Source organism: Carcharhinus amblyrhynchos, chromosome 5, assembly GCF_965287045.1.
Source record: "Carcharhinus amblyrhynchos chromosome 5, sCarAmb.v2.hapA, whole genome shotgun sequence".
NCBI lineage: Eukaryota > Metazoa > Chordata > Chondrichthyes > Carcharhiniformes > Carcharhinidae > Carcharhinus > Carcharhinus amblyrhynchos.
The window spans coordinates 108,353,522-108,381,317 of record NC_137328.1 but is presented as its reverse complement, the minus strand read 5'-3'; the positions used below and the strand labels follow the sequence as shown (position 1 = coordinate 108,381,317).

At 41.9% G+C, this 27,796-nt stretch overlaps 1 protein-coding gene across 2 annotated transcripts; it reads left to right on the top strand.

The window, feature by feature from the left end:
- Positions 1-84: 84 nt before the first annotated feature.
- Positions 85-26,791, top strand: LOC145343286 (CDKN2AIP N-terminal-like protein). Of its 2 annotated transcripts, none has more exons than XM_080189429.1 (3): positions 85-332; positions 5,210-5,343; positions 26,697-26,791. In XM_080189429.1, exons 1-3 carry the CDS (start codon positions 85-87, stop codon positions 26,738-26,740), a joined length of 426 nt encoding a protein of 141 aa, XP_080045555.1. In that variant the 3' UTR covers positions 26,741-26,791. The 2 variants fall into 2 exon arrangements, with proteins under 2 accessions (XP_080045555.1, XP_080045554.1); XM_080189428.1 differs by lacking the exon at positions 26,697-26,791 and adding an exon at positions 10,414-18,139.
- The last annotated feature ends 1,005 nt before the right edge of the window (positions 26,792-27,796 follow it).

Sequence of the window (27,796 nt, the reverse complement as noted above, 5' to 3'; positions counted from 1 at the left end):
TCCGTGAGGCGGCCTCTCCATGCAGTTCCCCTCAGCTCCGCCAGGAGGCCTCCCCCTCTCCCCTCCACTCTCCGGCGTTGTGTCATGGCGGCGGGCAGCATGGATCTGGTGTCCGAGTTCCTGCAGCAGAACCGGCGGCTGTCGGACTGGGTGGAGACGCTGCGGGCGGCTCACGAGCCGGAGAAGCACTGGAAGGCCCGCCGCGAATTCATCCTCCGCAACATGAAGGAGGAGCAGAAGGCGAGCGGGGCCGAGCCGGAGCCGGGACTGGGCACTGACCAGCTGCTGGCTCTCTCCATGGTCTGGGCCAACCATGTCTTCCTGGGCTGCCGGTGAGTGAGTGAGTGAGTGAGGGCCCAACACCCTCACTGGGCCAGCTCAGGGCCTTTCCACCTGAACAAACATTTATATTCATTTATTAGTGTCACAAGCAGGCTTACATTAATTAACACTGCAGTGCAATTGCTGTGAAAATTCAGACAGTCCAGCTCCTGGCTGCAAGTCATGACAGAGGCACAGGGAGGAATCACTCCCACCCCTTATTTTAATTCAATTAAACTGTTCTCAGATTGGGAACGTAGGAGCTGAAATAGCCCCTTTGAGCCTGCTCCGCCGTTCTATCAGATCATGGCTGATCTCAAATCTGCCTCCCCATCTGTTCCCCGTAACCCATTAACCCATATTTTTATCAGAAATATCTCTATCTCCTTCTTGAAACCATTCAACCACTCAAACTGCGCCGTGCTGTGGGGGCAGCAAGTTCCACAAATGCCACCACCGCCCCCCCCCCCCCGCGCAAGAACTACTTCCTCCTTATCTCAGTTTTAAATTTGCCGCTTCTCAACCTATTATCTGTGACCTCTTGTTCTAGATTGCCCCACAAAGGGAAATATTTGGTCTACATTTACTTTATTATTCCCTTTTAATATTTTATATACCTTGGTCAGATCCCCTCTCGTCCTTCTAAACTCCAGCAAGTATAAGCCAAAATTGTTCAATCTCTCTTCGTGCGCCAACCCTTTCGTCCCTGGAATCAATCTGATGAACCTGCTCTGATCTGCCTCTGGACGACTGTCAAATTTAGAATTTGATTTCTAACATTTGAGAATTAATTGTGAGAGTGGGGCAAGGAGAAAAAGTAGCTAGTAAGTTATTATTCCACATCAGAAGAGGGGAGAAGGTGGGGTTCTATTTTAAATGCCAGGCTTTTTTTCTGTGTCTGGTTTAGAAATGTTAGTGTTAAATCTGGGCGATGGTGCCAGATTGCAAGCTGTGCCCAGCACACCCTCTAATTTTATTTCAGAATTCTTCTAATTCAGCTCTGATGAAAGGTCATCTAAGACTCAAAATGTTGGCTCCATTCACTCCCCACAGATGCTGTCAGATCTGTTGAGATTTTCCAGCTTTTTCTGTTTTTGTCTCTAATTCTACCTTTTACTCGTTCTATGCTTTTCACTCTGCACCTCCTTTCCTTCTCTGTGAACAGTATGCTTTGTCTGTATATGTGCAAGAAACAATACTTTTTCACTGTATACATATAGATGTGACAATAATCAATCAAATCAAAAGCCATGGAGGTTGGATAGTGAGAGGTGTAGGGAATGAGTTTATAACCTGTGCTGATTCAGCGCCTCCTAATGCAGCAAAGTCAACCAAGGAATAAAATTCTTGAAAGCATGTTATCAAACAAAATTCACCACTGTTAAGAAAGCTTGGTGAAAATGAAGGATTGAAGGAGCAGTTTAAGAAACCAAGGGGTTCAGGGACGGGATTTCAGAAGGGAAAAAAAAATGAGAGACTGGTAGAAAGTTGGATGTTGTCTGTATAGATATGTGATGGATGGCATTCTGTTCAATCACTTCCAGGGTTAATAAAAGCTTTGTGGTTTAAGTACAAGCTGAACCTTGAAATGTGATTAGCTTTCTCAGCTTTGTCCCAGTGTCATCTTTTCTAAAAATCTTTACTGTGGATTTGTTACCCACAATTTTAGTTTGTTTTCCTACCAGCAACAACTGATGTAGTGATCTGCATGGCAACCAGATCATTGTGTTTAAGTGGCTATGTCCACAGTGTAGGCTCAGTATTGTGTATAGGATAGGAAATACGGTGAACAGTGTGTATCAGGTGTGTTTAAAATCCACCGACAAGTTAGATAATGGGGCGTTGTTGCAGGGTTTTGAAAAAAGTGTAATTGGAGACATTGTACTAAAGCTGCCCTGTTTACGCCGTTCCACCATGTTGATTTCCTTCTGAGTTGATGTGCAAAATATAGATTGGAGTGACAGCTGCAGCAAAGCATTGTCTATAGATTCATTATGAGAATGCCTGGAGTTTGATACTGGCCATGATTCAAATTAGAGTGCAAACAGCTGATAGAGCATTGCTCCTACAGTGCTCAGGGGAATGTTGGCAGTGTGGTGTTTTTGTATATTATGATGAGGTGCTGCCTAACATGCTCTTGGGAGATTCTTTTCCAAGAACTCATACCCACAATTGCCCGATGCAATGGCCTTCTCAAAGTGTGGTGGACCAAGACAGAAGTCACCAATGCGCAATGCCACGACTGAGGCTATATGAGTGAACAGGCCAGAACTTTTATCCCTACCACTCACAATCTTTGTGGCTTTATGACAGTTAGCATTTAAAGAGAAAACAGTAGGGAAATGTGACAAATTTTCATGTTTTTAAACAAAAGCAAACTTTACGTATCTATAAAATCTGAAACAAAGTCATTTTTAAAAGTCCAAAGATGTGCAGGGAAGGTTGATTTGCCACGATAAGTTCCCCTTAATGTCCCAAGATGTGTAGGTTAAGGGGATTATCTGGGTAAATACGTGAGATTGCCGAGATGGGCCTGGTTAAGATGCTCTGTCGGAGAGCCAGTGCAGACTTGATGGGCCATATGGCCTCTTCTGCACTGCTGGGATTCTATGAAATCCAAAGATGTGCGGATTAGGTTGATTGGCCATGCTAAGAAATTGCCTCTGAGTGTCCAGGGATGTGTAGGTTAGAGGGATTAGTAGGTATAATATGTAGGGATGTGGGGCGAGGGCCTGGGTGGGATTGTGTTCAGTGCAGATTCGATGTGCTGAAGGGCCTCTTTCTGCCCTGTAGGGTTCTATGATTCTATGAAAACAAGCACTACCAAGTTAATGTGAACTTTTGGTTTTACAGTTTCTCACAGGAATTCCCTTAACTTATAGTTATTTACCTCGGTCAGGGCAACCCAGAAGTATGCTATAGTCCTCTGCAATTAAAATCAATTCTTCTCAGTTCCAGCTACTCTCTGTGGTAAGACTCTGCACTTAATATACCTTGACAATAGATGCTTTAGTCCTTTGTTTTCGTTGTCTACTCAATGCTTCCCAACTAATTCCACTGATAGTTTTCTGTATTACAACTTTCTGTAAGGACTACTGTAGATTTCTAAGCTATGGTAAATCACCTAGCTGCTTTTCCTCCACAAAATTCAAACTGAAATTAGGCTCCCACTTGCATTCCACATGGAACAATTAAGTTAGTATTTTCTTGATTTTACTGCCAGCTTGACAGGGCAGCACGGTGGTTAGCACTGCTGCTTCACAGCACCAGGTAACTGGGTTCAATTCCCAATTGTGTACAGGTTGAAAACTGTCTTAGGCCACTATCTATGAGGAGTTTGCAGTTCTCCCTGTGTCTCTGTGGATTTCCCCGGATGCTCCAGTTTCCTTCCACAGTCTGAAAGAAGTGCTGGTTAGGTGCATTGGCCTTGCTAAATTCTCCCTCAGTGTACCCAAACAGGTGCCAGAATGTGGCGACTAGGGGATTTTCACAGTAACTTCACTGCAGTGTGAATGTAAGCCTACTTGTGATACTAATAAACTTCAACACCCATTGGTTTTGCCCATCTTCTCTCAGTGCCAGAGTCCAGCTGCAGCTAAGCTACTTTTTATTAGGGATTACTGCTGTCAATGCCTTGGTAATTGTACTCTATCAGGTACATATGAGCCACCCAGACCACTCTTTCTGTTTCTTTTTCCTTAGTTCCTGTTCAGCATTTACCACAGCAGAACTCAGAGTCAGAATTCGACATAGGCCAATTCATAGATTTGTTCCTGGATCCATGTTGGACTTGTGCTGCAGCACCCCGCTAATTGTGATCTTCTGGGTAGAGTTTTCATTATCTCACAATGGAGGAGTTTTCAACCAATTAATTATCAATCCTGTCTTGGGGGTTTTCAATATGTTAATTACCCTGTATACAATTGGGATTGCCATCAAGTGAGCAGAACTTTCAAATGAGCTGCCTAAAATGCTGGTGGTAGTGAATTTTGTTGAAGTTTCACAAAGGAACTGGACGGATAGTTAGAAAGGAAGTTGCAGCAATGCAGAAAAGAGGGCGGCACGGTAGCATAATGGTTAGCACTGCTGCTTCACAGCGCTAGGGACCTGAGTTCCATTCTGGCTTGGTTCACCGTGTGGAGTTTGCGCATTCTTCCTGTGTCTGCACGGGTTAACTCCGAGTGCTCTGCTTTCCTCCCACAGCCTAAAGCTATGTGGATTAGGTGGATTGGCCATGTAACATTGTTCCTTAGTGCCAGGGGCACTAGCTAGGATAAATGCATATGATTATGGGAATAGGATCTGAGTGGGATTGTGGTTGATACAAATTCAGTGGGCTGAATGGCCTCCTCCTCCACTGTAGGAATCTATGATTCAGTGTGGGGAAAGTGTAGTGATGTAGAGTTGCCGGCGTTGGATTGAGGTGGACATAGTAAGACGTCTCTCAACACCAGGTTAAAGTCCAACAGGTTTATTTGATAGCACGACCTCCTTTATCAGATGAGTGAATACATCTGATGAAGGAGCAGTCTCTGAAAGTCCGTGCTACCAAATAAACCTGTTGATTTTAACCTGGTGTTGTGAGACTTCTTACTGAGAAAGAGCAGGGAAGTGAAGCTTTTTGGAAAGCTTTTTCAAAAATCTAGCACAAGTGCAGTGGGCTCAGTGGCCTACTCTAGTGACGTATAATTCTATAATTTCAACAGATGCATGGTCCAATAGTCCAAGTCTGCATAAAGCAAGTTTGAATAACCCAGGTTCAAAGTTATCATGCACGATGCATATGCATCATCAGGTTTGATTGGAAGTCAAGTTTTGCTAATGTAGTTGTTCGCATAATTATCTGCAAATCTTGGTGTACACCTTGTAACTGGTTTGTCCTTTTCAGATATTCAGAGTCGGTAATGGACAAAGTGTTGGAGATGGGAGAAGGCATCAAAGTTACAGATGCACCGGTTCACATAAGAAGGGGTGATTTGGTTGCCAGTAAGCTGAAGAAAAAAGACCTTTCAAACACCAATGGTTAGCAGGTTAACTGTATACTGGAGTGTCTTTTTAAAGGTCACCTTTGACCTTTATCTGTTTAATTAAAATGAATTGCAATTTATTCGGTGCTGGCTGTAACAGTATTTTAGATGCAAGTGCAACATGTTTGTGATTAAATTCTGACCAAAAAAAGCCTTTTTTTTAATTTTTCAGGCTTACGGAAAGAATATGAGGTGGGACAGTTTTTCAAAGAGCAGATAACATGGCCCAAGTGATCTGCTTCTGTGTGTGCGATTCCACAATTCAGCTAAACATTAGGTGTCAACCATAGCCCAGCAATAACACCCTTGCTTCCAAGTCAGATTGTTTGGTTCAAATCACAGACTAAAAAGCTGAGCGCATGATCTATGCTGACACAACAGTGCTTTATTGAGGGAATGCTGCATAGTCAGAGGTGCTGTTTTTCAGTTAAGAGGTTGAACTGAAGTCCTATTTGAGATCCCAGGTGAACCTAAAGGCTCCCATGGCATTATTTGCTCAAGCATCAAGGAGTTGTGTGTCCTGGCTAGCACTTACTACAGTAAGAAGTCTCACAACAGCAGGTTAAAGTCCAACAGGTTTATTTGGCAGCACACACTTTCGGAGTGCTGCTCGTTCATCAGGTGAGTAAGGACTTGTGTTTACAAACAGGGCATATAAAGACACAAACTCAATTTACAAGATAATGGTTGGAATGCGAGTCTTTACAGGTAATCAAGTCTTAAAGATATAGACAATGTGAATGGAGAGAGGGCCAAGCACAAGTGAAAGAGATGTGTATTGTCTCCAGCCAGGACTGTTAGTGAGATTTTGCAAGCCCAGGCAAACCATGGGGGTTACAGATAGCGTGATATGAACCCAAGATCCCGGTTGAGGCTGTCCTCACGTGTGCGGAACTTGGCTATCAGTTTCTGCTCAGCAATTCTGTGTTGTCATGTGTCATGAAGGCGATCTTGGAGAACGATGACCCAAAGATCAGAGACTGAATATCCGTGATTGCTGAAGTGTTTCCTGCCTGGAAGGGAACATTCCTGCCTGGTGATTGTCACGCAGTGTTCTTTCATCCGTTGTCGTACCATCTGCACGGTCACCCCATGTACCATGCTTCGGGACATCCTTTCCTGCAGCGTATCAGGTAGACAACGTTGGCCAAGTTGCAAGAGTATGTACCATGTACCTGGTAGGTCGTGTTCTCACGTGAGATGATGGGAGCTGATGATTCAGCACATCTTGCAGAGATTGCTGTGGCGGGTTGTGTGGTGTCGTGCTCACTGTTCTGCTGAAGGCTGAGTAGTTTGCTACGGACAGTGGTCTGTTTGAGGTTGTGCGATTGTTTGAAGGCAAGAAGTGGGGGTGTGGGGATGGCCTCGGCAAGATGTTCGTCTTCATCGATGACATGTTGAAGGGTCTGGAGAAGATGTTGTAGCTTCTCCGCTCCGGGAAAGTACTGGATGATGAAGGGCACTCTGTCCGCCATTCCCATGTTTGTCTTCTGAAGTGGTCAGTGTGGTTTTTTGCTGTGGCACATTGGAACTGTCGATTGATGAGTCGAGCATCATACCATGTTCTTGAGGGCATCATTCAGCATCTGTAGGTGTCTGTTGCGATTCTCCTCATCTGAGCAGGTCATGTTTATACAGAGGGCTTGTCCATTGGGGATGGCTTCTTTAACGTGTTTAGGAAAGACAACCGCTGGCTGGAGACAATACACACCTCTAACTTGTGCTTGGCCCTCTCTCCACTCACATTGTCTGTACCTTTAAGACTTGATTACCTGTAAAGACTCGCATTCCAATCATTAGTAGGACTAGGGGGCACAGCCTCAAGATAAAGGGGAGGCGGTTTAGAACGGAGTTGAGGAGGAACTTCTTCACTCAAAGGGTGGTGAATCTCTGGAATTCTCTGCCCGTTGAAGTGGTGGAGGCTGCCTCGCTAAATATTTTTAAGAAGCGGGTTGATGGGTTCTTGATAAGAGAGGGGATTAAGGGTTATGGGGAGAGGGCGGGAAAGTGGAACTGAGCCACAACAGATCAGCCATGATCTTGTTGAATGGCGGGGCAGGCTCGAAGGGCTAGATGGCCTACTCCTGCTCCTATTTCTTATGTTCTTATGTTCTTATCTTGTAAATTGAGTTTGTGTCTATATATGCCCTGTTTGTGAACACAAGTCCTCACTCAGCTGATGAAGGAACAGTGCTCTGAAAGCTTGTGCTGCCAAATAAACCTGTTGGACTTTAACCCAGTGTTGGGAGACTTCTGACTGTGCTTACCCCAGTCCAACTGCACATTACAGCACTTATTACTCAACTTGTATTGCCAAAAAAAACTTGCTTAACCATTTCATTGTGGGACCTTGCTAAGTACAAACTGCCCTGATAGTGAATGCATCTCAAGTGTACTTAGCTGGGCCGCGAAGCACTTCAAGGTGACTTATGAAAGCATACAAGTACAAGTTCATCCTTTTTTAGTTAGTGTTGTCCTATTTTATGTTGCTGTCAGTTGACTGGTTCGCCCATTAGACAAGCTATTCATGTGATCTGTTCAACTCATTCAATGAAACAACAGAGAGGAGCAACATGTAATTTTTTTTATTTTTGCCTTAACCGATCTGTCCAATGAAACAGCTCACCACTTTACTCTAAACGACTCTGATCTAGTTGTACCTATGCTGCTTTACTCTGACTGTACCTTGTAGCACATGCTGATGTTGAGTTTCTGCAGTTTTTATAGGTGAATGTCAGTGATAGGGTAGAGAGTAGATTTCTGTTTGCCACCCAATGTTGACATTCGACATGACAAAGTCAGATATGTTGTGGATCAACTCCAGAATAAATCTCCGTGTGCCATGTGCATCATTACGAGATTTATTTGGTAGCATGAGCTTTCGGAGCGCCGCTCCTTCATCAGGTGAGTGGCACTCCAAAAGTTCGTGTTACCAAAACGTGTGACTTTTGACCATTCTGTAGCTGCTTGTCTTAGATTGCCTGCTAAGATTTGCTTCATTTTGTCCTAGGGATCTGGACTGACTAGAACCTAAGTTGAAACTGTCTGATACAAAAGTAAAATAATGTGAATGCTGAAAATCTGAAATAAAAACAAAAAAAAATGCTCAAATTACTCAGCATCTCTGGAGTGAGATGCAGAGTTAACGTCTCCTTGTGTCAGGTGAAAGGTCATCAGCCTGAAACATTAGTTCTGATTCTCTCTCCACAGATGTTGCCTTGACCTGCTGAGCAATTCCAGCATTTTCTGTTGAAACTGTCATTGCTCGTTTTGTTTAGGAGGTTTACAACCCCGGAAGGAGGAGGGCTGAATTCATATGGCTCCTTTAAATATGATATATAAGTTCATTATTATTCATTCTGTCTAATGCTACATTGGACTGTCTCTTAATTAGCGATAAATTAGTCCAAGTCCTGTGAATTTACGGTAAAAATAGCAAATCATTCATAGACCACGTGAAGAATTCCACACTCATCACCATTAAATGTAGCGCTTTACCAAATAGAAAAGTAAGATTCTTTACTTAAATTGGAACTGAATAAATTAACTAAAGTGTAAAGTTTATACAAAGGTGTTCCTGCACCTTGAGGAAATGTAATGCTACAGTTTAATTCCTTTTAATTCCAGCGTCTGTCAAATGTTTTCCATCAGCTGAACAGATAAACCAGTGAGTTTCTCCTAGGTACAGTAGGTAGCCTCACAACAGCAGGTTAAAGTCCAACAGATTTATTTGGTGGCATGAGCTTTCGGAGCGCCGTTCCTTCATCAGATGAGTGGCGCTCCAGAAGCTCATGCTACCAAATAAATCTTTTGGACTTTAACCTGGTGATGTGAGACTACTTACTGTGCCTACCCCAGTCCAACGCCAGCATCTCCACATCGTTTCTACTAGGTGGCATCCACTCCTGAACCAAATACCAGGATGTGCCTGGCTTTTCCTTTTTAACTTTTGTTTTTTGTTGAGCAAAAAGAATATTTTGCCTTATTATCGACTGCCTTTAAAAGGTGCTTGCCACTTAACTCTAGTTTAACTTAATAGTGATCAGCACGTATGCCACACAATATGATGAAAAAGCTGACTTATCCATGCATTTGACTATTAGACCAAGTAAAATGTAGCTATGAAATTAAGAGTTTGAACTTCAGCGCATGCTATTACGAAGGCATCTTCCATTTAATTTAACTTATGGAACTGTAGTTAAATTGTATAGGGCTAGAGTTGCTGAAATGTTTAAAATGCCCTATGCACTGATTTGGGCTGCTAGTAAACTTTATGACAAAATTGTGCATGATGCCTTCAATGTAAGTAGGTACATAGTAATGCCTGATTTTAGGGATGAAGATTGAGCTGGGTGGAGTTGATTGATATTCCCTTTGTTGAATTACAAACAGAAACACTCACTTTCAGGGAAAAACAGGCAGAATTGTGGAATTTGATTTGTAAATTTTAGGGGAACTCATAAATTCATGTAATAAATGCCTTATTCAGTCACCATAAACCAGCAACATTAACTGCAAGCTGATTGAAGAATGTGATCCCTTACACGTTAAATATTCCCTCCCCCCGCCCATCATAAATCAAATGTTACTTCTTCAGATGGGCAGCACAGTGGTTATCGCTGCTGTCTCACAGCGCCGGGGACTGGGGTTCAATTTCTGACTTGGATCACTGTCTGTATGGAGTCTGCACACTGACCCAGAGTCTGCATGGGTTTCCACTGGACGCTCCAGTTTCCTCCCGCAGTCCGAAAGATATGCTCATTAGGTGCATTGGCCCTGCTAAATTCTCTCTGTGTACCCAAACAGGCGCCAGAGTGTGATGATTTGGAGATTTTCACAGTAACTCCATTGCAGTGTTAATGTATGTCTACTTGTGACACTAATAAATAAATTAAACTAAAACTAAATGGCAGCTTTTTAATTAATGAGATAATGCATAAGTATACTGCACTGCTGTGAAAGCCTGTGCCTGGATTTCTTGTCAGCGTTTTAAAATGTTTATGTACATTCGATTTAAAGTGTATGCCATAACATGGATTCCACACAATTATGTTTGTTTCGACAGAAACAACGAAAGAACAGCTATGTTCGACGAAAAAGCCAGAGAAAGAAGACACTGCCATGGAATTTGCTACGACGTCTGAATGTACAGGAAACGGCAGCCAGGATGTGGATAATACCAGAATCCCAGGCCTGGATGGCTTTCCTGTTAGTGAACCTGCGGCTCCTTTGCCTGAAGTTCAGATCCAACCTCCTGTCTGTCCTGCACCATCCACCAGCTCAAATCAAAAAGAGGTCCGCCAAGTGCCGAGAGCAAGTGAAGTGAAGAAAGTCAGTACTCCTCCACAGGTTCCTGTCACCCAACAGCAGACAGTGCTGCATCGTCCTGAAGCTCCAGCGCAGACCAAGCATTTCTCATCTAATTCTGCAGAGGTTAAGCCCAGTATTCAGCCAGACATTGTTGATCGCCCTGCCTCTGTTGGCAGTTCCCAAAAGGCTGTGCAGCCCCCTGTCCTGCAAAGCTGCAAGACCCCCATAACAGTGGTCAGTTTAACTCCTGAAGCTGTAAAAGAGAAACAGACTTTTTATAACAAACTCTACAAGGCTATTGCGTGGAAGTTGGTGTCAGCTGGTGGTTTCAGCAATGAGCTTAACCATTTGAGCATCTTGACTAACTGCATCCAGTCAGCAAAGGGGACCCTCGAAAGTGTTTGCGTCCCCCTAAAAGATATTTCTGAACTGCATTTACCACAAAGCTCTGCCCGTGAAGGGATTGTTTGTGAACTAAGGTGCAAGTCAGTGTATTTGGCAACAGGATATGGTAAATGCAAAGTGAGTGCCAAAGAAATGGCTGCTAAGGAGGCTATGAAGCTGTTCCTGAAACAGAAGGTTACAGTGAAGATATGTAAAAGAAAATTCAAAGGAAGTGAAATTGAGGATTTAGTTCTGTTGAGTGAGGATTTGCATCGGTTAAACCTAGCTCCTGCATTAGTCAATCCCTTAGAACCGAGCACAAGGTAAAAAGCGCTTGTAAATCGTCTTCTGAAGTAATTGGAAAAGTGTTATGTACATATACTTCGAAAAATGCAACAGAAATTTATTGATAATTTACTTGATTTTAAAAGGCACATTGCAGTTGTAGTGAGGGATTATTTTGATTTCTTTTGGGAGAAGATGAAAGCTGCAGTACCCTACAGTTTCTAAAAATAGAAAGAAATACTGTGATCAAAAGTTATTTTCTGGGTTCTTGGTGCAAATCAAGTAATATTGATCCAGAAGTACCCTTCAATTTACTGTAATAAATGTCCTTGTGGCTACTTGATTTATTTTAAAGGAGAAGCAAATTTAATGTTTTTTTTACATTGTGTATAACAGAGCTTCAGTGATCTTCCATCATCGTTTCTGGGTACTGATTAAAGCACCCTCTTACTCTATCCTAGAATTATAACTTCAGCTGAAGAGAACATCCTCCCTCTACTACCCAACTATGGGTGTTTCCCCCACACCAAATCATTGTAAATGATCAACTTGTGGAAATGTGTTGACACTATTGGGTACTCCTAAAACCCAGATTGATACTGTCCAAACTGAGAAATGGCAAAGTAGCCCCTATTATCTAAAATGGAAAAAAAAATTGTCTTCTGGCCTGCCCATTCTTTCAGCCCCCTGGCAGGTTAACATGCTTTTGGTTAGGGAATTACATACATTTCAGCAGGCTGTACAAAGTCTGGAATAAAGCACACTACGCAGCTTATCTCAGGGTGAAGATTCCGATCATGTTGCGTTTTTTTTTGCTGGTCTCAGTTAACAACTAGACTGCTATTTCAGATTAGGATGAATGCCTGGCTTGGATTGTCTTTTTAAACCAGCAATGAGGGGCAACTGGATTTTGTTTGAACAGAGATCATTTCCAATTCAACCTTAAGTGGCAGCCCAGTGGAGTATAAGATTCAGCTGAACCAAATTTTGAACGTGATCCAAAATGAAGCATTCATTTGTTTGCTTTATTTTGAGTAGATTTTATACAATCTAATGAAAGATATTCTTCATTGCCTGTTCTCGGCTGCTCACCTTCACCTAAATGAGGCAGGAGTGGATTTTAATATCTATTGTTTTTTAATGACATGATTAGGATTTGTAGTTCTGCCAGTTGAAGGAATGTTACAGTGCCACCAAAATAGTTGTGTACAGTTGTTTCAAGATGTTTTCACCTGAATATTGTTTTTAATTGTTTCCATTTCCTATTTTTTAACTTATTTTTAGGCCAACAATTCAACATCTCAACCATAAACTTAACATTTGGTTCCATGAGAATTTAAAATAAATTCTATTCAAGACCCACAACATGAAAGCTCTGATATTGGACTAGTGTGATTATTGCAGTATATTGCAAATGCTTTCTTAAGAACAGAATGATTGTCCAGCAGACAATCTTCAATGGTGAAAGATATTCCATAGCAAGGAGTACCTGCTATACCTCTTGTATTTTGACAGCTGAGATTAAATAATGGGATCAGGAAGGCAGAAGTGCCCAAGTGATGGGATGCTTGTGGAATTTAAATTGAGCTCTGAATAGAAGTGTCTTAATGCCTGATCAAAACCTAAATTCCCTGAATTGTGGAAAACAGTAGTATAGTGGTAGATTTTTGTGACTTGAATTGTCTGGAAAGAACATTTTGAATGACGTACCATCAGGGTGAGCCACTGGTGGTTAGAAAAGTGACAGAAGTTCTTTGTCCTTCATATCATTCTAGTGATCACTGCAACCTCTCCAAGGCCATGACACCTTTCTAAAGTACAACGACCGGCATTAAACACTACTCCTTCTGAAACCTAACTACTGACTTGTATAAAAGTTTAACAAAACCAGAATGTTACTTATTTGTAGTTGTAAGCCTTTTGAATCCTGTGCAGGAATGGTTTGGAAAGATAATATAAAGATCAGGATTCAATAATCTACCACGTATTGAATTAACCAATACATTTATTGAAAATTAATTTAGAATCAAAGATTTATACGTTTAGTATTTTTGGGACAGATTGTAGACACAGCTGAAATAATTAAAGTATGCTTGGGGAATATTTTTGGATTCAGATTATATCTGGAAAGTATGAATGTATTAAAAAATAGATTTACTTCATAGATGTTAAGAAACCCCTCCACTCACCTGCTTTCCTACTTTTAGACAGTATTCACAGCACAGAAAGAGGTCATTTGATTTATTTGATCCGCTTCAATATTTAGGCTTTGTGCAAGTTCTTTTCCATCCTTTTTTATAACGTAGAGACCAATATTCCAAGTGTGGCCTAACCATGATTCTATGCAAGTTCAGCATAACTGGCCCAATTTTCAGCTCTTTCCCTCTAGAAATTAACCAAGTGCTCTAATCCCCCTGCTCCCCTACCCTATTTAGACACTTATTTTCTAAGGAATATAAGACTTCCTTATTCTTCCTACCAAAATGCACCACCTTGTGGTTAGCTGTACAGAAGTTCATTCGCTAATTACCCACCCTTTCAGCAAATTTATTAATGTCTTCCTGTGTATTGTTCTAGTCTTCCTGTGTTAACTATATCTTCCCAATATGGTGTCGCCAGCAAATGTTGTAATTGCATTTCTGATTCCCGAGTCCAAACCGTCTGTGTGTAAGTGGTGAAAAACAGCAGTGGTCCCAGCACTGATCTCTGAGGGACACCACTTTCCCATCTTTTGCTGCTACAGAGGAGTCCTATGCAGAAGAGTAGAGCTCCATTTAAAATTAATTGAAATTTTATTTGTACTGTGTGACAGTTCAAAATAACCCCAAACTCAATTGCCAATTTAAATAGTCAATGTCTATATAACAGTCCACGTCAATTAAAAGTGCTTTTTTGAACGTCAGTTAAAAACAGAAGTAATGAGAGAGAAGAACATGTTGCAGTTGTTCAGAGCCGCTCCGCAAAAAAAAGAGGCTGGCCACAGGATTTCTAACACAAATTCTGTGACTCGGAAACCTGTTCAGGTGCTTTGCTTTGAACTAATTCAAAATTAATGTTCTGTACCTCAACCCTGGAAACATTGCTTCCAGCTTTGGAACCTGTCAAAACATTTCGAAATGCAAAGCCACTGCTTTGATGTGTTTCAGATTTCAAGTTTGGATGAAATACATGTTTACAGTCAACTATATCTCCTTTTTGTGTTGCTGAGAAATTTAAACATACTTGAAGTTAAATTGATTGTAGTCCCATGACTGACCAGATTTGATTAGAGCAGTATTATAAAAGCAGAAAATGGTCGGAACCATTTGAGCAAACTCTGCCTGTGGGGCAAGAACGGTTAACATTTTAGATTGCTGCTTCATCAGAATTGGCTGTATATGATGTTAGGTGTTGGATTTTCACATCATCTTTGGATATTTCTTTTGTGTGTGCTATTGCAAGTAACTATCCTTTAATTAGGCCTAAGCTTCGTTGCATAGCATCAATAACAGAAATTTACGGTTAAACAAATTGAAAATTCAGTTGATGCTGAATGCTAATGTTTTCAAACTTGGAGAGTGTTCTCCATAGCGACTGATAATGATTCTTAAAAATTCAAATTCCCAGTTATTAAATGAAAAGACCACGCAATAAGATTTCACATTTGAGACAAACACTTTTACTGTGACATATGTCAAAACAAAGCAAGCACTACTAACTAATATTATACCTTGTAAGCAATGTAGTTTAGACCAAACTTCCTAGCAGAATTCTTCCCATCCTATTCTTAATTTCAACCTTTTTACGTTAGAGTTTTGTGAGCAGTCATTTAATTATCCTGGAACTAAACCAAAGAGCTCCCAATATTTCACTTTGATTCCCCTTTGTGTCCCTGTCTGGCACATAAAACTTCCAGAACTCCCGTTCTTTGCACTGCCAGTTTCTTCCACTGGCTTCATTAGGCAGACCTGACAGTCTTTAATTGCTCATGAATTTGAAAGTTTCCTTCCCAGCAGGGTCCCTGCTCCCAATTCCTGAGCAGGGACTCCGAATTGGAAACACTCCTGGTTCCTGATGGCCTCTTGGCTTCTTGTCCTGGCTTGGTATGAACGTAGACTGCCTTCTCACAAACTGCTCTAGGCTGATTATTCCGTGGGCTTGAAAAATATTAAAACGACAGAATCTTTCTTACCCCTTCAAGCATCTCCATGGTAATGTGACAGACAGTGTGTTTTCAGATAGAAGTACAAACCAGTTTCCTTCAAATTTAAGCTTTTCCTGGGTAAGTGGGTACTTTAAAACCTTCCTTTGTTACAATTTGCCATTAAACCCTTCTGAAATCTACATGAACAACTTAAACCTCCTCCTGAGTCCACACAACTATCTTCTCGAGATGGTTAATGAGCTCCCAATGTTTAACTTTTTAACACCTCACCTCTTCACTAACATTACATGGATCTCCCCCTGATTTGTAATTATTCCAGACCTGTTAGCCAGCTATTCAGACCAAATTTTCTTTCACCGCTCCTACATTTAAAATCAGTCTCCCAAACAAGAATCATATCTTACAAACCAAAACGTAAAATCGTAAAACATATTAATCTTAAAATTGTGCACATGTAAGAGTAGGTTTTGACACATGCAGGGATTAAATATCTGTACTGCCAAAGAGTTTGAATGGCACTCAGTGATGTGCAAGTGAATTAACAATGTACTATTTCTTTAAAAAAATGAGTTTGTAAACAAATGGGTATTTGAATGCAAAATCATTCAAAGAAAACATTCAAAGAAAACATAATTAATGGCGATTTATCAGGCAAAATTTCTTAAAGTGCATTTCAAAATCAAGTAATTACTGATCAGCAGGCTTTGCATCCAGGCAGTGGGCCTTTAACTGAACTGTTTATGTTCTAGGGTTCAGATACTTCAATGTAGGTTTTAAATTTTGTGATAAATCTTTCATAAGAACAAGAGTAGACCATTTAACCCCTCAATCCTATTCTGCCATTTAACTAGATTGTGCTGATCTTCTACCTTAACGCCGTCTTCCTGTGCTGTCCCCATATCCCTTTCTGCCATTGGTATCTAGAAATCTTCAACATCTCCTTTGAACATACTCCATGAATAAGCCTCCACAAACTTCTAGGGCAGATAATTCAAATTATTTACTACTCTCTGACTGAAGAAATTCCTCATCTTGGTCCTGAATGGCTACCTCTCATTCTGAGACTGGCTCTAGACCTCTGCAACCTTTTTGCATCTCCTCTGTCGAGCCCTGTAAGTATTTTGTACACTTCAATGAGATTACCTGTTCTCCTCCTAACCTCTGAAGAATACAGGCTCAGCCTCCTGAATCTTTCTTCATAGAACTATCCCATCAGCCCAGGAATTAGTCTGGTGAACCTTTGTTGTGAAAAATCATTGGCTCTTATCACTCTACCTCCTTTTTGCCTATCCTTTCTATATGCTGACTATTCTAGAACTTTCTGCACCCAGCCTTGGTCACCCTGTAACCATGTCACTTTAGTGGCAATTAGATCACACCAAATTACTTCTATTTGTGTCATCAGTCCATTTATCTTGATGTGAATGCTGTGTGCATTCAGATAGAGTGCCTTTAGTTTTGTCATTTTTATTCACAGTCTCTCGCTTAAACAGCTGGCACATTTTTATGTTTGTATGCTCTGTTTCTGACTGACACAGTCTGATTTTTCCTTATTGCTATTCTCCTCTCTTATCTTCTCCCCTCATCACATCTCCCCTCATCCCCACTATTTAGTTTCTCACAGTCAGTCACACCCTCCTGCAGAGAACCCTATCCTCAGGGGCACGACACCTGCTGAAACAAAATGTAAATTTAAATCTCACCAGCCAAGAGGTGAGATTTGAACCCATGTCCCTAAAGCATTAGCTTGGGCCTTTAGACTATTAGTCTAGCGATAATACCACTTTGCTACTGTTTCCTATATTTTGAATACATGATAATGTTGCAAGTTAATAGATAATGTTTCTTACATTATCAATTTAATCCAAATGCAGAGTGATGTAATACAAGAAGGAGTAATATAATTTTGACAATAAAATTCAAGATGTAGCTTTGAAATTTTTGACATGCTGTAACCAGTTAGTTGCTTGTTGAAAGTTATAATGATAGCTTGGAGGTCTGCTTTATTGTATTCTGATGGATATTGTGAGTAAAGATTATGCCAGAATGGGAGACAGAAAGCATGAGTTTCCCAGTTTCAGTTTAGTCAATTGTATATCTTTTGCGTTTGGATTTAGTGGCAGTGAGTTCTAATCTCTGATGTCCTGCATGTTTGAATTTCAAAGCAGTCTCTCCTGTGCACTCTGACCAATGGACCTTGCCAGTTTCTGCTGCAGGTGGTGAGACACAGTAACTAATTTAAAATGTAAAGTGGGAGAGTCGTCGTGTGTTTCAAAATAAAGCTTGAAGTTATTACACTGGTTATAATGGGATCAGCACTACGTACCAGATTTTTGAACACCTTATTACAAGTCAGGATTCATTCAGGATTACTGTCTACTTCTGGCAATAAATTTGTTAAAATAAAGCGACCTGCTGATGCACCTTTACCTACTACAAGATTGTATGGTCAATTCTGAGTTATGGTTGGAATCTTTTACCAGTTTGTTAATGTAACATTATGATTTTCTTCGCTAGTTTTTGGTGTAGACCTTTCTAAACTGCTTTATACATCATTGTAAGTTTGTTTCAGAAAATAATATACTTGTATAAAACAAACCCTCTCAACTATCCTTCCTCTCTGTTTTGTACTTTTTTAATATTAAAGATATTTCATCTTTGGTATTGTTTTGTGCCTTCTGGTGTGGCTGTGTTGAAAAATTGTTTGTATTTTGGCAGCTGCCTCAATCATGTACTGAACAACTCATTAGTTGTTCTTATATAAGGGAAGATTTTTCAGAATGTTTTAAATGGGGTCAGAGAAATACTGGGCAGTGGGAAGAAGAGAAGTATAATGAAAATTGCCAGGTGAGTGAAGGATTTAGAAAGCTGGAAAGGAAATGGCAAAAATTTCAGATAAGATGTTCACTTACAATGGGTGGTACAAATGAATGGGGCTCCCCAACTCTTTTAGCTCTTTTGCTGCAATGCTTAAGGAAGCTACTGTGGATGTGTTTGCAAGCATCAACATTGGGTTCATTTAGAGAAGCTCTTCAATCTCCAGATTGCATGCCTCCAAAAAAGTCACAGACGCAATAATCAGAGATCATCTATGTGCAGGTGATTGTATCCTAGCTGCCCTCAACAAGGAGGACATCTAGACTCCAGCAATCAAATCTTGACTACTACAAAAAGCTTTGATCTCCAAATCAGAGTTTCCAGACCAATTGCATATTTCACCAGCACCAGACACAGACTGTGAAGCACCAGACATAACCACTGATGTCACGAGTCTCAAGGCAGTAGAAAATTCTCAGACCTTGGTAGTGTGCTGTCTAAGAATGCCACCAGCAATGAAGATATCCGTGTGTTCATCAAAGCAAGCTCCGCCCACTGCCAACTCCATGATCATGTCTGGAAGCAGCATGGCATTCAACTGAAGATTAATACTAAATTCTGCCAGGTCAGTGTTCTTACCACCCTGCTCAGAATCCTATCTCTGCTCCAGGCATCACATCAAAGTTCAGGAATGCTTCCACCATAGACACTGGAGGTCCTTCAGGAGAATTTGATGACAGGACAAAATCACAAATCATGGTTTTTGATAAGAGAGGGGATTAAGGGTTATGGGGAGAGGGCGGGAAAGTGGAACTGAGCCACAACAGATCAGCCATGATCTTATTGAATGGCGGGGCAGGCTCGAAGGGCTAGATGGCCTACTCCTGCTCCTATTTCTTATGTTCTTATGGTGGGCTATCTACATGGGATTGAATAGTTAATAGTGCTGCTGTTAGTGCTCTGGAACCTGGTTCAATTCCAGCCTTGGAGACTTAAGTGGGTTTGCTCTGGGTGCTCTGGTTTCCTCCCACGGTCCATAGATATGCAGATTAGGTGAAATAGCCATGGTAAATGCATGGAATTATGAAATAGAGAGGGGGGGTGGGCCTGGGTAAGATGCTCTGTCAGAAACTCAATGCTGACTCGATGGACTGAATGGCCTCATGCACTATAAGACCTCTATGGTATTCTAACAGCATGAAGACCACCGTCCAGAAAATTCAACTTAGATAGGCAGGCCATGTCTCCCACATGACTGACTATGGAATCCCCAGGCAGATTTCTATGGAGAACTGTCTCCCAGAAGATAAATCAAGTTTATCAGTACAAATAATATAAAGACATAATTAAAATAGTCTTACAAACTCTAGGGCAATATAAATTGCATTCAAAATACAAATAGAGATTGATTATATGGTCAATGAAAATTTACTATAGTTATAACTAATACCAAGATTTTTTGATATTACTACATACAAGCATGTGTATTTATTTGGCTGCATCGCTTTAAGAATAATAATGAAGGCTAAAATAGCACAAACTCAAGTGGTTTACGGACATTCAGTAAATCTTTACTGCTGCCTGCTTTTTTTTACAAAAATTGATGGAATAAAAATTAATTCCAATCACATCTAACAGTAGAACTGAACTTACAATGATGGAATTCTGAATTGAGGAACGATTGGATGAGATGGGGATGCTATGATGGATATGTAGAGTAGCTCGAAATGACAAAATCAAAAACCAGTCACTGAAGGTAGTGAAAACGTTAAAGAAAGAGGCTAAGGTGAGGCTGAAGTGGTATGTAGTCATTTGTTGTGAGGTTATGTAGTGAGGTGTATGATGGAGATGAGACTGTCAGGAGGAAGGCATGAAATCCAATGGAAGAGCATGGTGGTGAGAGCCTTAGACTCAGCGGGATTGGAAGAGGAATGGATGATTGAGAGAAGGATATTTGATCAGCAAACATTATGGCAACTTCAATAAAATGGGGAAGAAAACAAAAGAAAGAATTCCAAATATGCATTTACCCACCAGGTCATAATGGCGGGTAAAGTGTGGTACTGAACCATGTAAATTTGGACTGTTCTTTGGCTTGATCTTGTTCTATGCCACATCAGTTTTAGCAGTGGTGGGATTCTTAAATTGTTTTTTTTGTGTGCCTGCACTTGGGAGGAAGAGGCAGAATCAACAAATTCCAATTCCTATTATGGAACACTGCAATAAACTTGAACAGAAAATACAGGGAGCACACCGTTAGGCAGCGTTTGTCAACATTAATCCATCTGTTCTCACCACAGATGTTGACTGTCTTGCTCAGTGTTTCCGACATTTTGTTTTATTGCATATTTTCAGCATTTAAATTATCTTTTGCTCATTTATTCTATTGTAAACAGATTTTCTATGCTGATAAAATGTAAAATATATTTTAATGCTTACACACAAACACTAAAATCAAACTGGTTCAATACAACATGCAATATAGATAATTAGCTATATTATTATTATATCTTATTAACCTTATTGTGACCAACCAAAGGGGTTGGATAAAGAAGGGAAGCCAGTTCACTCTTCCTTATCTGGCAGCAAAACAATTTGGGAATAACTTGTTTGGAATCATAAATTAAGGGACCTCACCCTGGGACCAATCATAACACCACCCATCCGTTAGGATAATCCCAGACTTCAAAGACCTATTAAATATGTGAGTCTACAGCTTGCATAACATCTGTGTCATTTCCTTCAGCACTTTAGATGTAAATGGCTTCTGGTTCAACAGCCTAATTAGCCATCATCCTCGGGAAGATCGTTTGGTATTTAGGACCACCACTATCCAACAACACAAGCAATTTACCTTCAACAGATGTAAAGTTTCAATTTATCATTTAACTATGTGTTAATCTTCAATCTTAACTATCTTGCTGAATCGATTTAATTTATTAAGAGGAGATATTAGAAAAGCTGGCTGGAGCAACACAGATGCAGATTTGAGGTTAATATCAGATCAGCCATGATCTTATTTATTGGCAGAGCAGGCTTGAAGGGCCAAATGACCTACTCCTGCTTCTTGTTCATATGTACGTATGTGCTTAAAAGTTGATGAGTGACAAGAGCCGGATGAGATGTATCCAACGATGCTGGAGAAACAAAAGTCGAAATTGCAGATTCTGGCCACAATTTTCCAATCCTCTTCAAAAAGACAGTAGTGCCAGAGAATTGCAAATGTCACACTCTTGTTCAAAAAAATTTTTTAAGATAAACCCAAAAGCTACCTATACATCTATCCCAGCATTGAATGATCAATAATGGAGCATTCACAATTCCCTGGGATGAACAATTCCAAAAATTCACAACCCTCTGAATGAAAGAAATTCTCAGTCTTAATGGGTGTCAATGCAGAATTGCTGACCAGAAACTGATAGCCAAGTTCATAGGGATGGCCTCAACCAGGATCTTGGGTTTATGTCACACTATTTGTAACTTCCATGACTTGCCTAGGCTTGCAAAATCTCACTAACTTGTGGCTAGATATAATACACACCTCTTTAACTTGTGCTTGGCCCTCTCCCCACTCACAATGTCTGTACCTTTAAGACTTGATTACCTGTAAAAACTTGCATTCCAATCATTATCTTGTAAATTGAGTTTGTGTCTATATGTACTGTGTTTGTGAACACAACTCCCACTCACCCGAGGAAGGGGCAGTGCTCAAAAAGCTTGTGCTGCTAAATAAACCTGTTGGACTTTAACCTGGTGTTGTGAGACTTCTTAGTATGTTCTTTACATAAGAACATAAGAACATAAGAAATAGGAGCAGGAGTAGGCCATCTAGCCCTTCGAGCCTGCCCCGCCATTCAATAAGATCATGGCTGATCTGTCGTGGCTCAGTTCCACTTTCCTGCCCTCTCCCCATAACCCTTAATCCCCTCTCTTATCAAGAACCCATCAACCTGCTTCTTAAAAATATTTAGCGAGGCAGCCTCCACCACTTCAACGGGCAGAGAATTCCAGAGATTCACCACCCTTTGAGTGAAGAAGTTCCTCCTCAACTCCGTTCTAAACCGCCTCCCCTTTATCTTGAGGCTGTGCCCCCTAGTCCTACTGTCTTTTTTGAGCGGGAAGAGTCTCTCCACCTCTATCCTATCCATCCCATTCATCATCTTATACGTCTCAATGAGATCTCCCCTCATTCTTCTAAACTCTAACGAGTACAAGCCTAGTTTATTCAGCCTCTCCTCATAGCTCAATCCCCTCAACTCCGGTATCAGCCTAGTAAACCTCCTCTGCACTCCCTCCAGGGCCAAAATATCCTTGCGCAGGTGCGGCGCCCAAAACTGCACACAGTACTCCAGCTGCGGCCTCACCAATGCCCTATACAGCTGCAGCAAGACCTCCCTACTTTTATATTCAATCCCCCTCGCTATGAAGGCCAGCATCCCATTCGCCTTCCTGACCACCTGCTGCACCTGCAAGCTGGGTTTTTGCGACTCATGCACAAGGACCCCGAGGTCCCTCTGCACCGTCGCCTGCTGCAGTTTTTCGCCACGTAAGTAATAGTCCTTCCTACCATTCTTCCTACCAAAGTGGACCACCTCACACTTGCCAACATTAAATTCCATTTGCCATTTCCTGGCCCATTCGCCCAGCCTATCTAGATCCTTCTGCAGACTCTCCACACCCTCCGCACAATTTGCCTTTCCCCCAATCTTGGTGTCATCAGCAAATTTCGACACCCTGCACTCGGTTCCCTCCTCCAGATCATCTATATAAATGGTAAATAGCTGAGGCCCCAGCACCGACCCCTGGGGCACCCCACTAGTCACCAACCGCCAATCCGAATAGCACCCATTGACCCCCACTCTCTGCCTCCTATTTGACAACCAATCCTCTATCCACGCTAACACCCTACCCCCAACTCCATGTCCCCTGACCTTCTGCAATAACCTCTTGTGAGGTACCTTGTCAAACGCCTTCTGAAAATCCAGAAAGACCACATCCACCGGCTCTCCTCTATCCACTGCCCTAGACACATCCTCATAGAACTCCAGTAAATTTGTCAGACACGACTTCCCTTTAATGAAACCGTGTTGCGTCTGCCCTATCAAGCAATTCCCTTCAAGATGCCTCGCAATTTCCTCCTTAATGACGGATTCCAACATTTTACCTACCACAGACGTTAAACTAACCGGCCTATAATTCCCTGCCTTTTGCCTGGCACCCTTCTTAAACAACGGCGTAACATTAGCCGTTTTCCAATCTTCCGGCACTTCCCCGGAATCCAGCGACGTCTGGAAAATAACCACCAAGGCATCCACTATAACCTCCGCCATTTCTTTCAGAACCCTCGGATGCATTCCATCCGGTCCTGGGGACTTGTCCACAATCAGCCCCTCCAGTCTGTCGAGCACCACCTCTCTAGTAACAGTAATGTCATTAAGACCCTCCAGTCCTACCACCTTTCCATCGCTAACACCCGGCAAATTATTCACGTCCTCCTCCGTGAAGACAGAAACAAAAAAGTTATTCAATACCTTAGCCATATCCCCATCCCCTACCACTAGCTCCCCTTTCTCATCCTCTAAAGGACCAACGTTCACCCGAGCCAGCCTCTTCCTTTTTATATATTTATAAAAACTCTTGCTATCCTTTTTTATATTAAGCGCTAGCCCAGCTTCATAGCTTCTCCTACCCTCCTTTATCAACTTCTTTGTCAATCTTTGTTGACATTTAAACCTTTCCCAATCCTCTTCTCGCCCACTGCTCTTAGCTACTCTAAATTCCTCCGCTTTTAATTTAACACTTTCCTTCACCTCCTTCGTTATCCACGGCTTATTACCTCTTCTCCTACTGTCCTTTTTGACCATCGGAATAAATTTCTGCTGAGCACCAAGAAAGATCTCCTTAAAGATCCTCCACTGCTCCTCAGCAGACCTACCTTCCAACGCGCTCCCCCAGTCCACATTCGCCAATTCTTCTCTCATCCTACCATACTCCCCTCTATTCAAACAAAGGACGCGTGTCCGGGAACCCACTTTCTCCTCCTCCATCTGCAACAGAAACTCCACCATGCAATGATCACTCTCTCCAAGAGGATCCTTCACCGCAAGGTCCCTAATTCTACCCGCCTCATTACATAGCACCAGATCCAAGATAGCTCGCTCCCTCGTCGGCTCCAACACACACTGTTCAAGGAAATTATCCCGGCAGCATTCCAAGAACTCCTCCTCGAGCCCACCTCGTCCAACATGGGTCGACCAATCAATATGCAGATTGAAATCTCCCATAACTACTGCCGTCCCATTCCTGCACGCCGCACTTATTTGCGCGTTAACAGCCCGCCCCACCTCCAGATCATTATTCGGGGGCCTATAGACGACACCCACCAGCATCTTCCTCCCTTTGCTGTTCCTAATCTCCACCCACAACGATTCCACTTTCTGCTCTTTGGCTCCGATATCATCCCTTGCTACCACCTTGATACTATCCTTAATCAGCAGAGCTACGCCACCCCCTCTTTCCTCCTGCCTATCCTTCCTAAACACTTGATAGCCCTGTACATTCATCTCCCAGTCCCTGTCACCTTGCAGCCACGTCTCTGTAATGGCCACCAGATCGTATCCATTTGTGTCGATCTGCGCCACCAGCTCATCCACTTTATTCCGAATGCTTCGTGCATTCAGATAAAGCGCTTTCATCCCAGCCTTCACCTGGACCCTATTTGCCGTAACGCCACCAATTGGGACATCCTCGGCCTCTTCCCTTACCTGTACCCTATCCTTAACTTTAGACCTCGTAGCGTCACCTACCCTTGCACCCTCCCCCCCCCTAATTAGTTTAAAGCCCTGTCTACAGTCCTCTTTACTCGATTCGCCAACACTCTGGTCCCAGCACGGTTCAGACCCACCCCATCCCGCCCGAACAAGTCCCACCTACCCCAATACTGGTGCCAATGCCCCATAAATTCGAACCCATTCCTCCCACACCAATCCCTGAGCCACCCATTCACTTCCTTTATCCTGTCAACCCTACGCCCGTCTGCACTCAGTTCAGGCAGTAGCCCAGAGACGACCACCTTGTCGGTTCTACTCTTTAATTCCATTACCAGCTTTTCATACTCCCTCCCCAGATCCTCAGTTCGCATTTTGCCTACGTCGCCGGCACCCACATGTACCACAACGACCGGGTTCTCACCCTCCCACTCCAGATTCCTCTGCAGCCCAGCTGCGACATCCAGGACCCGAGCACCAGGCAGACAACACACCCTTCTGTGCACTTTGTCATTGTGACAAAGGACAGTGTCAATACCCTTCACCCCACTATCCCCAATCACTACTACGTTCCTTTTCCCTTTCTCTTTGCCTATGTCCTGCTGCATCACTGTACCGTGTGCAGTTTGCTCACCAACCTCACCTGCCTCATCCTCTTCCAGACTGGAAGCAAGAACCTCAAACCTGTTATGCAGATTAAGAGGCTGAGGCCTCCGCTCCTCACCCCCCTTCCTCCTCCCAGCAGCCCCCTTTTGTCCCTGACCCTTAGATTTAGCCAGTCTAGGGGGGGTGGATGTCACTTGCACCCCATTGACAATGGCACCCTCTCTCCCCTTGATGAGCCTCAGTGTCTGTAGCTCAGAGGCCAGCTCATCCACCTTGAGCTGGAGCTCCTCCAGCAACCTGCACTTACTACAGACATGGTCACTGGGAAGGACCCTGGGGTCCACCAGTTCCCACATCATACAGAAACCACACATCACATGCCCCTCCATTATTCACTGTAATTTTTTATGGGGAAAAAATTTTTTTCCTTGTTTCCTGCTGTAGTAGTTTTGAAAAAAATTTTTTTTTCCTTGTTTTTTCAAACAAACTCACCTGGCCTTTTTTCCTCCAAGCCCTTTTTGATATTAAGCCCTATTAACTCACTCTGCTTCCCACTCACTCCGCTGCCCGCTGTCTACACCAGGCCTCCTTTTAAACCTGGCGCTGATTTAAAGCAGGCTGGTCCACAAATGCCTTTTAACCACTCCTTCAGAATTCTTAAAGCAGTAAATACAATAAATAAATGCTTTAAACAGTTCTACAAAGAGTAAAGTGCTTTAAACTTATTTTAAACAGGTTTTTAACAGGTAAAATCTTAGCCCTCTCTCTCTGCTTCAGCAAACAATGGAAGGCTTCACCGTGTGGCCCCTTGATAATTAAAGCAGGCTGGTCCACAAATGCCTTTTAACCACTCCTTCAGAATTCTTAAAGCAGTAAATACAATAAATAAATGCTTTAAACAGTTCTACAAAGAGTAAAGTGCTTTAAACTTATTTTAAACAGGTTTAGCTTGGGAAAACAATCTCTGAGTGCATGCACATTCCAAATCTTGTACATTTCAATAAGTTTACCTCTTATTCTTCTTAATTTACTCAGCTTCTCATCATAAGAAAACCAACTCATCCTGGAAACAAATTTAAGGGACCTTCGTTATACCATCTACAGGTCAAGTATACCCTCAGATACGGAGACCAAGACTGAGCATGATATTTGTTTTACCAAAGCCCCAGACATTTGTATCAGATTTCCTTGTTGTACTCCAGTCACCTTGCAATAAAAGTCAACATGCACATTACCCACCTGATTGCTTGATTTACTTTCAATGCAAACTTTTGATGCTCTTTGTATGAGTACATGCGAGTTGCTTTGAACGTCAACATTTGAAAGTTTCAAAAGTTTGAAAGTTTTTAAAAAATATTGTCGTGGCCAAAGTGAAATAACTTCCCACATTATACTCCATCATTTTACCCACTCGGTTATGTTAGAAATTGGGGAAAATTATGATTAAAAAATGAAATTAGGATAAAATAAAACAGGAATTGATGAAGGTGGTTTTGATGTGTGAATTCACCTTTTGTGTGACACCTTATCTAATGATTTTGGAAATCCAAGTATACCACATCTTCTAGCTCCTCTTCATCTCTCCTACTGGTTGCACCCTCATTTGTCAACCACCTCCTGTTAAAACCAGGTTGACTCTATCTGATTATACTTTGATTTTCTATGTGTACTGTTTAGACTTACTTAACATTAAGTTTCAGCATTTTCCTAATGACTGATCTCAGACTAACTGACTTGTAGTTACTTAATCCCATCCTGAACTACTTTTATTTCCTCTTGTGACACACTGGGTAGAAGTACTTGAGTAGTTAATTTGATGGGGAAATTGTGGATTGGGCTTTCAGTGACCAAGTTGTAAAGAGGTAAACTTCAGCAAAATGAAGCAAACATACAGCACTAAAAATAAACACCTTAGCAGAATCCTGGAGACCCATGGGGCAATGAAAACAAAGTGCTTTGAATCCTGGACCAGGCACATTGCTGCCAAGGCCACAATGTTTTTCAAGCTTAGCATTGAAATGTTTATGATTGATAAAAGTCTGAGTATGGGAGCCCAGCATCTTGAGAGTTTGACCTGTCTTGGGTGGCACAGGTGGTTCAATTATATTTTTTGTAATTGGACCATTCAAAGGAAG

What these genes read in the sequence shown, in the direction of transcription:
- LOC145343286 (XM_080189428.1), top strand. Translation starts at nt 85, where the DNA reads ATGGCGGCGGGCAGCATGGATCTGGTGTCCGAGTTCCTGCAGCAGAAC. An exon ending in CATGTCTTCCTGGGCTGCCG is followed by an intron (nt 333 to 5,209) that starts GTGAGTGAGTGA and finishes TGTCCTTTTCAG; the next exon opens with ATATTCAGAGTCGGTAATGG. An exon ending in AGACCTTTCAAACACCAATG is followed by an intron (nt 5,344 to 10,413) that starts GTTAGCAGGTTA and finishes TTGTTTCGACAG; the next exon opens with AAACAACGAAAGAACAGCTA.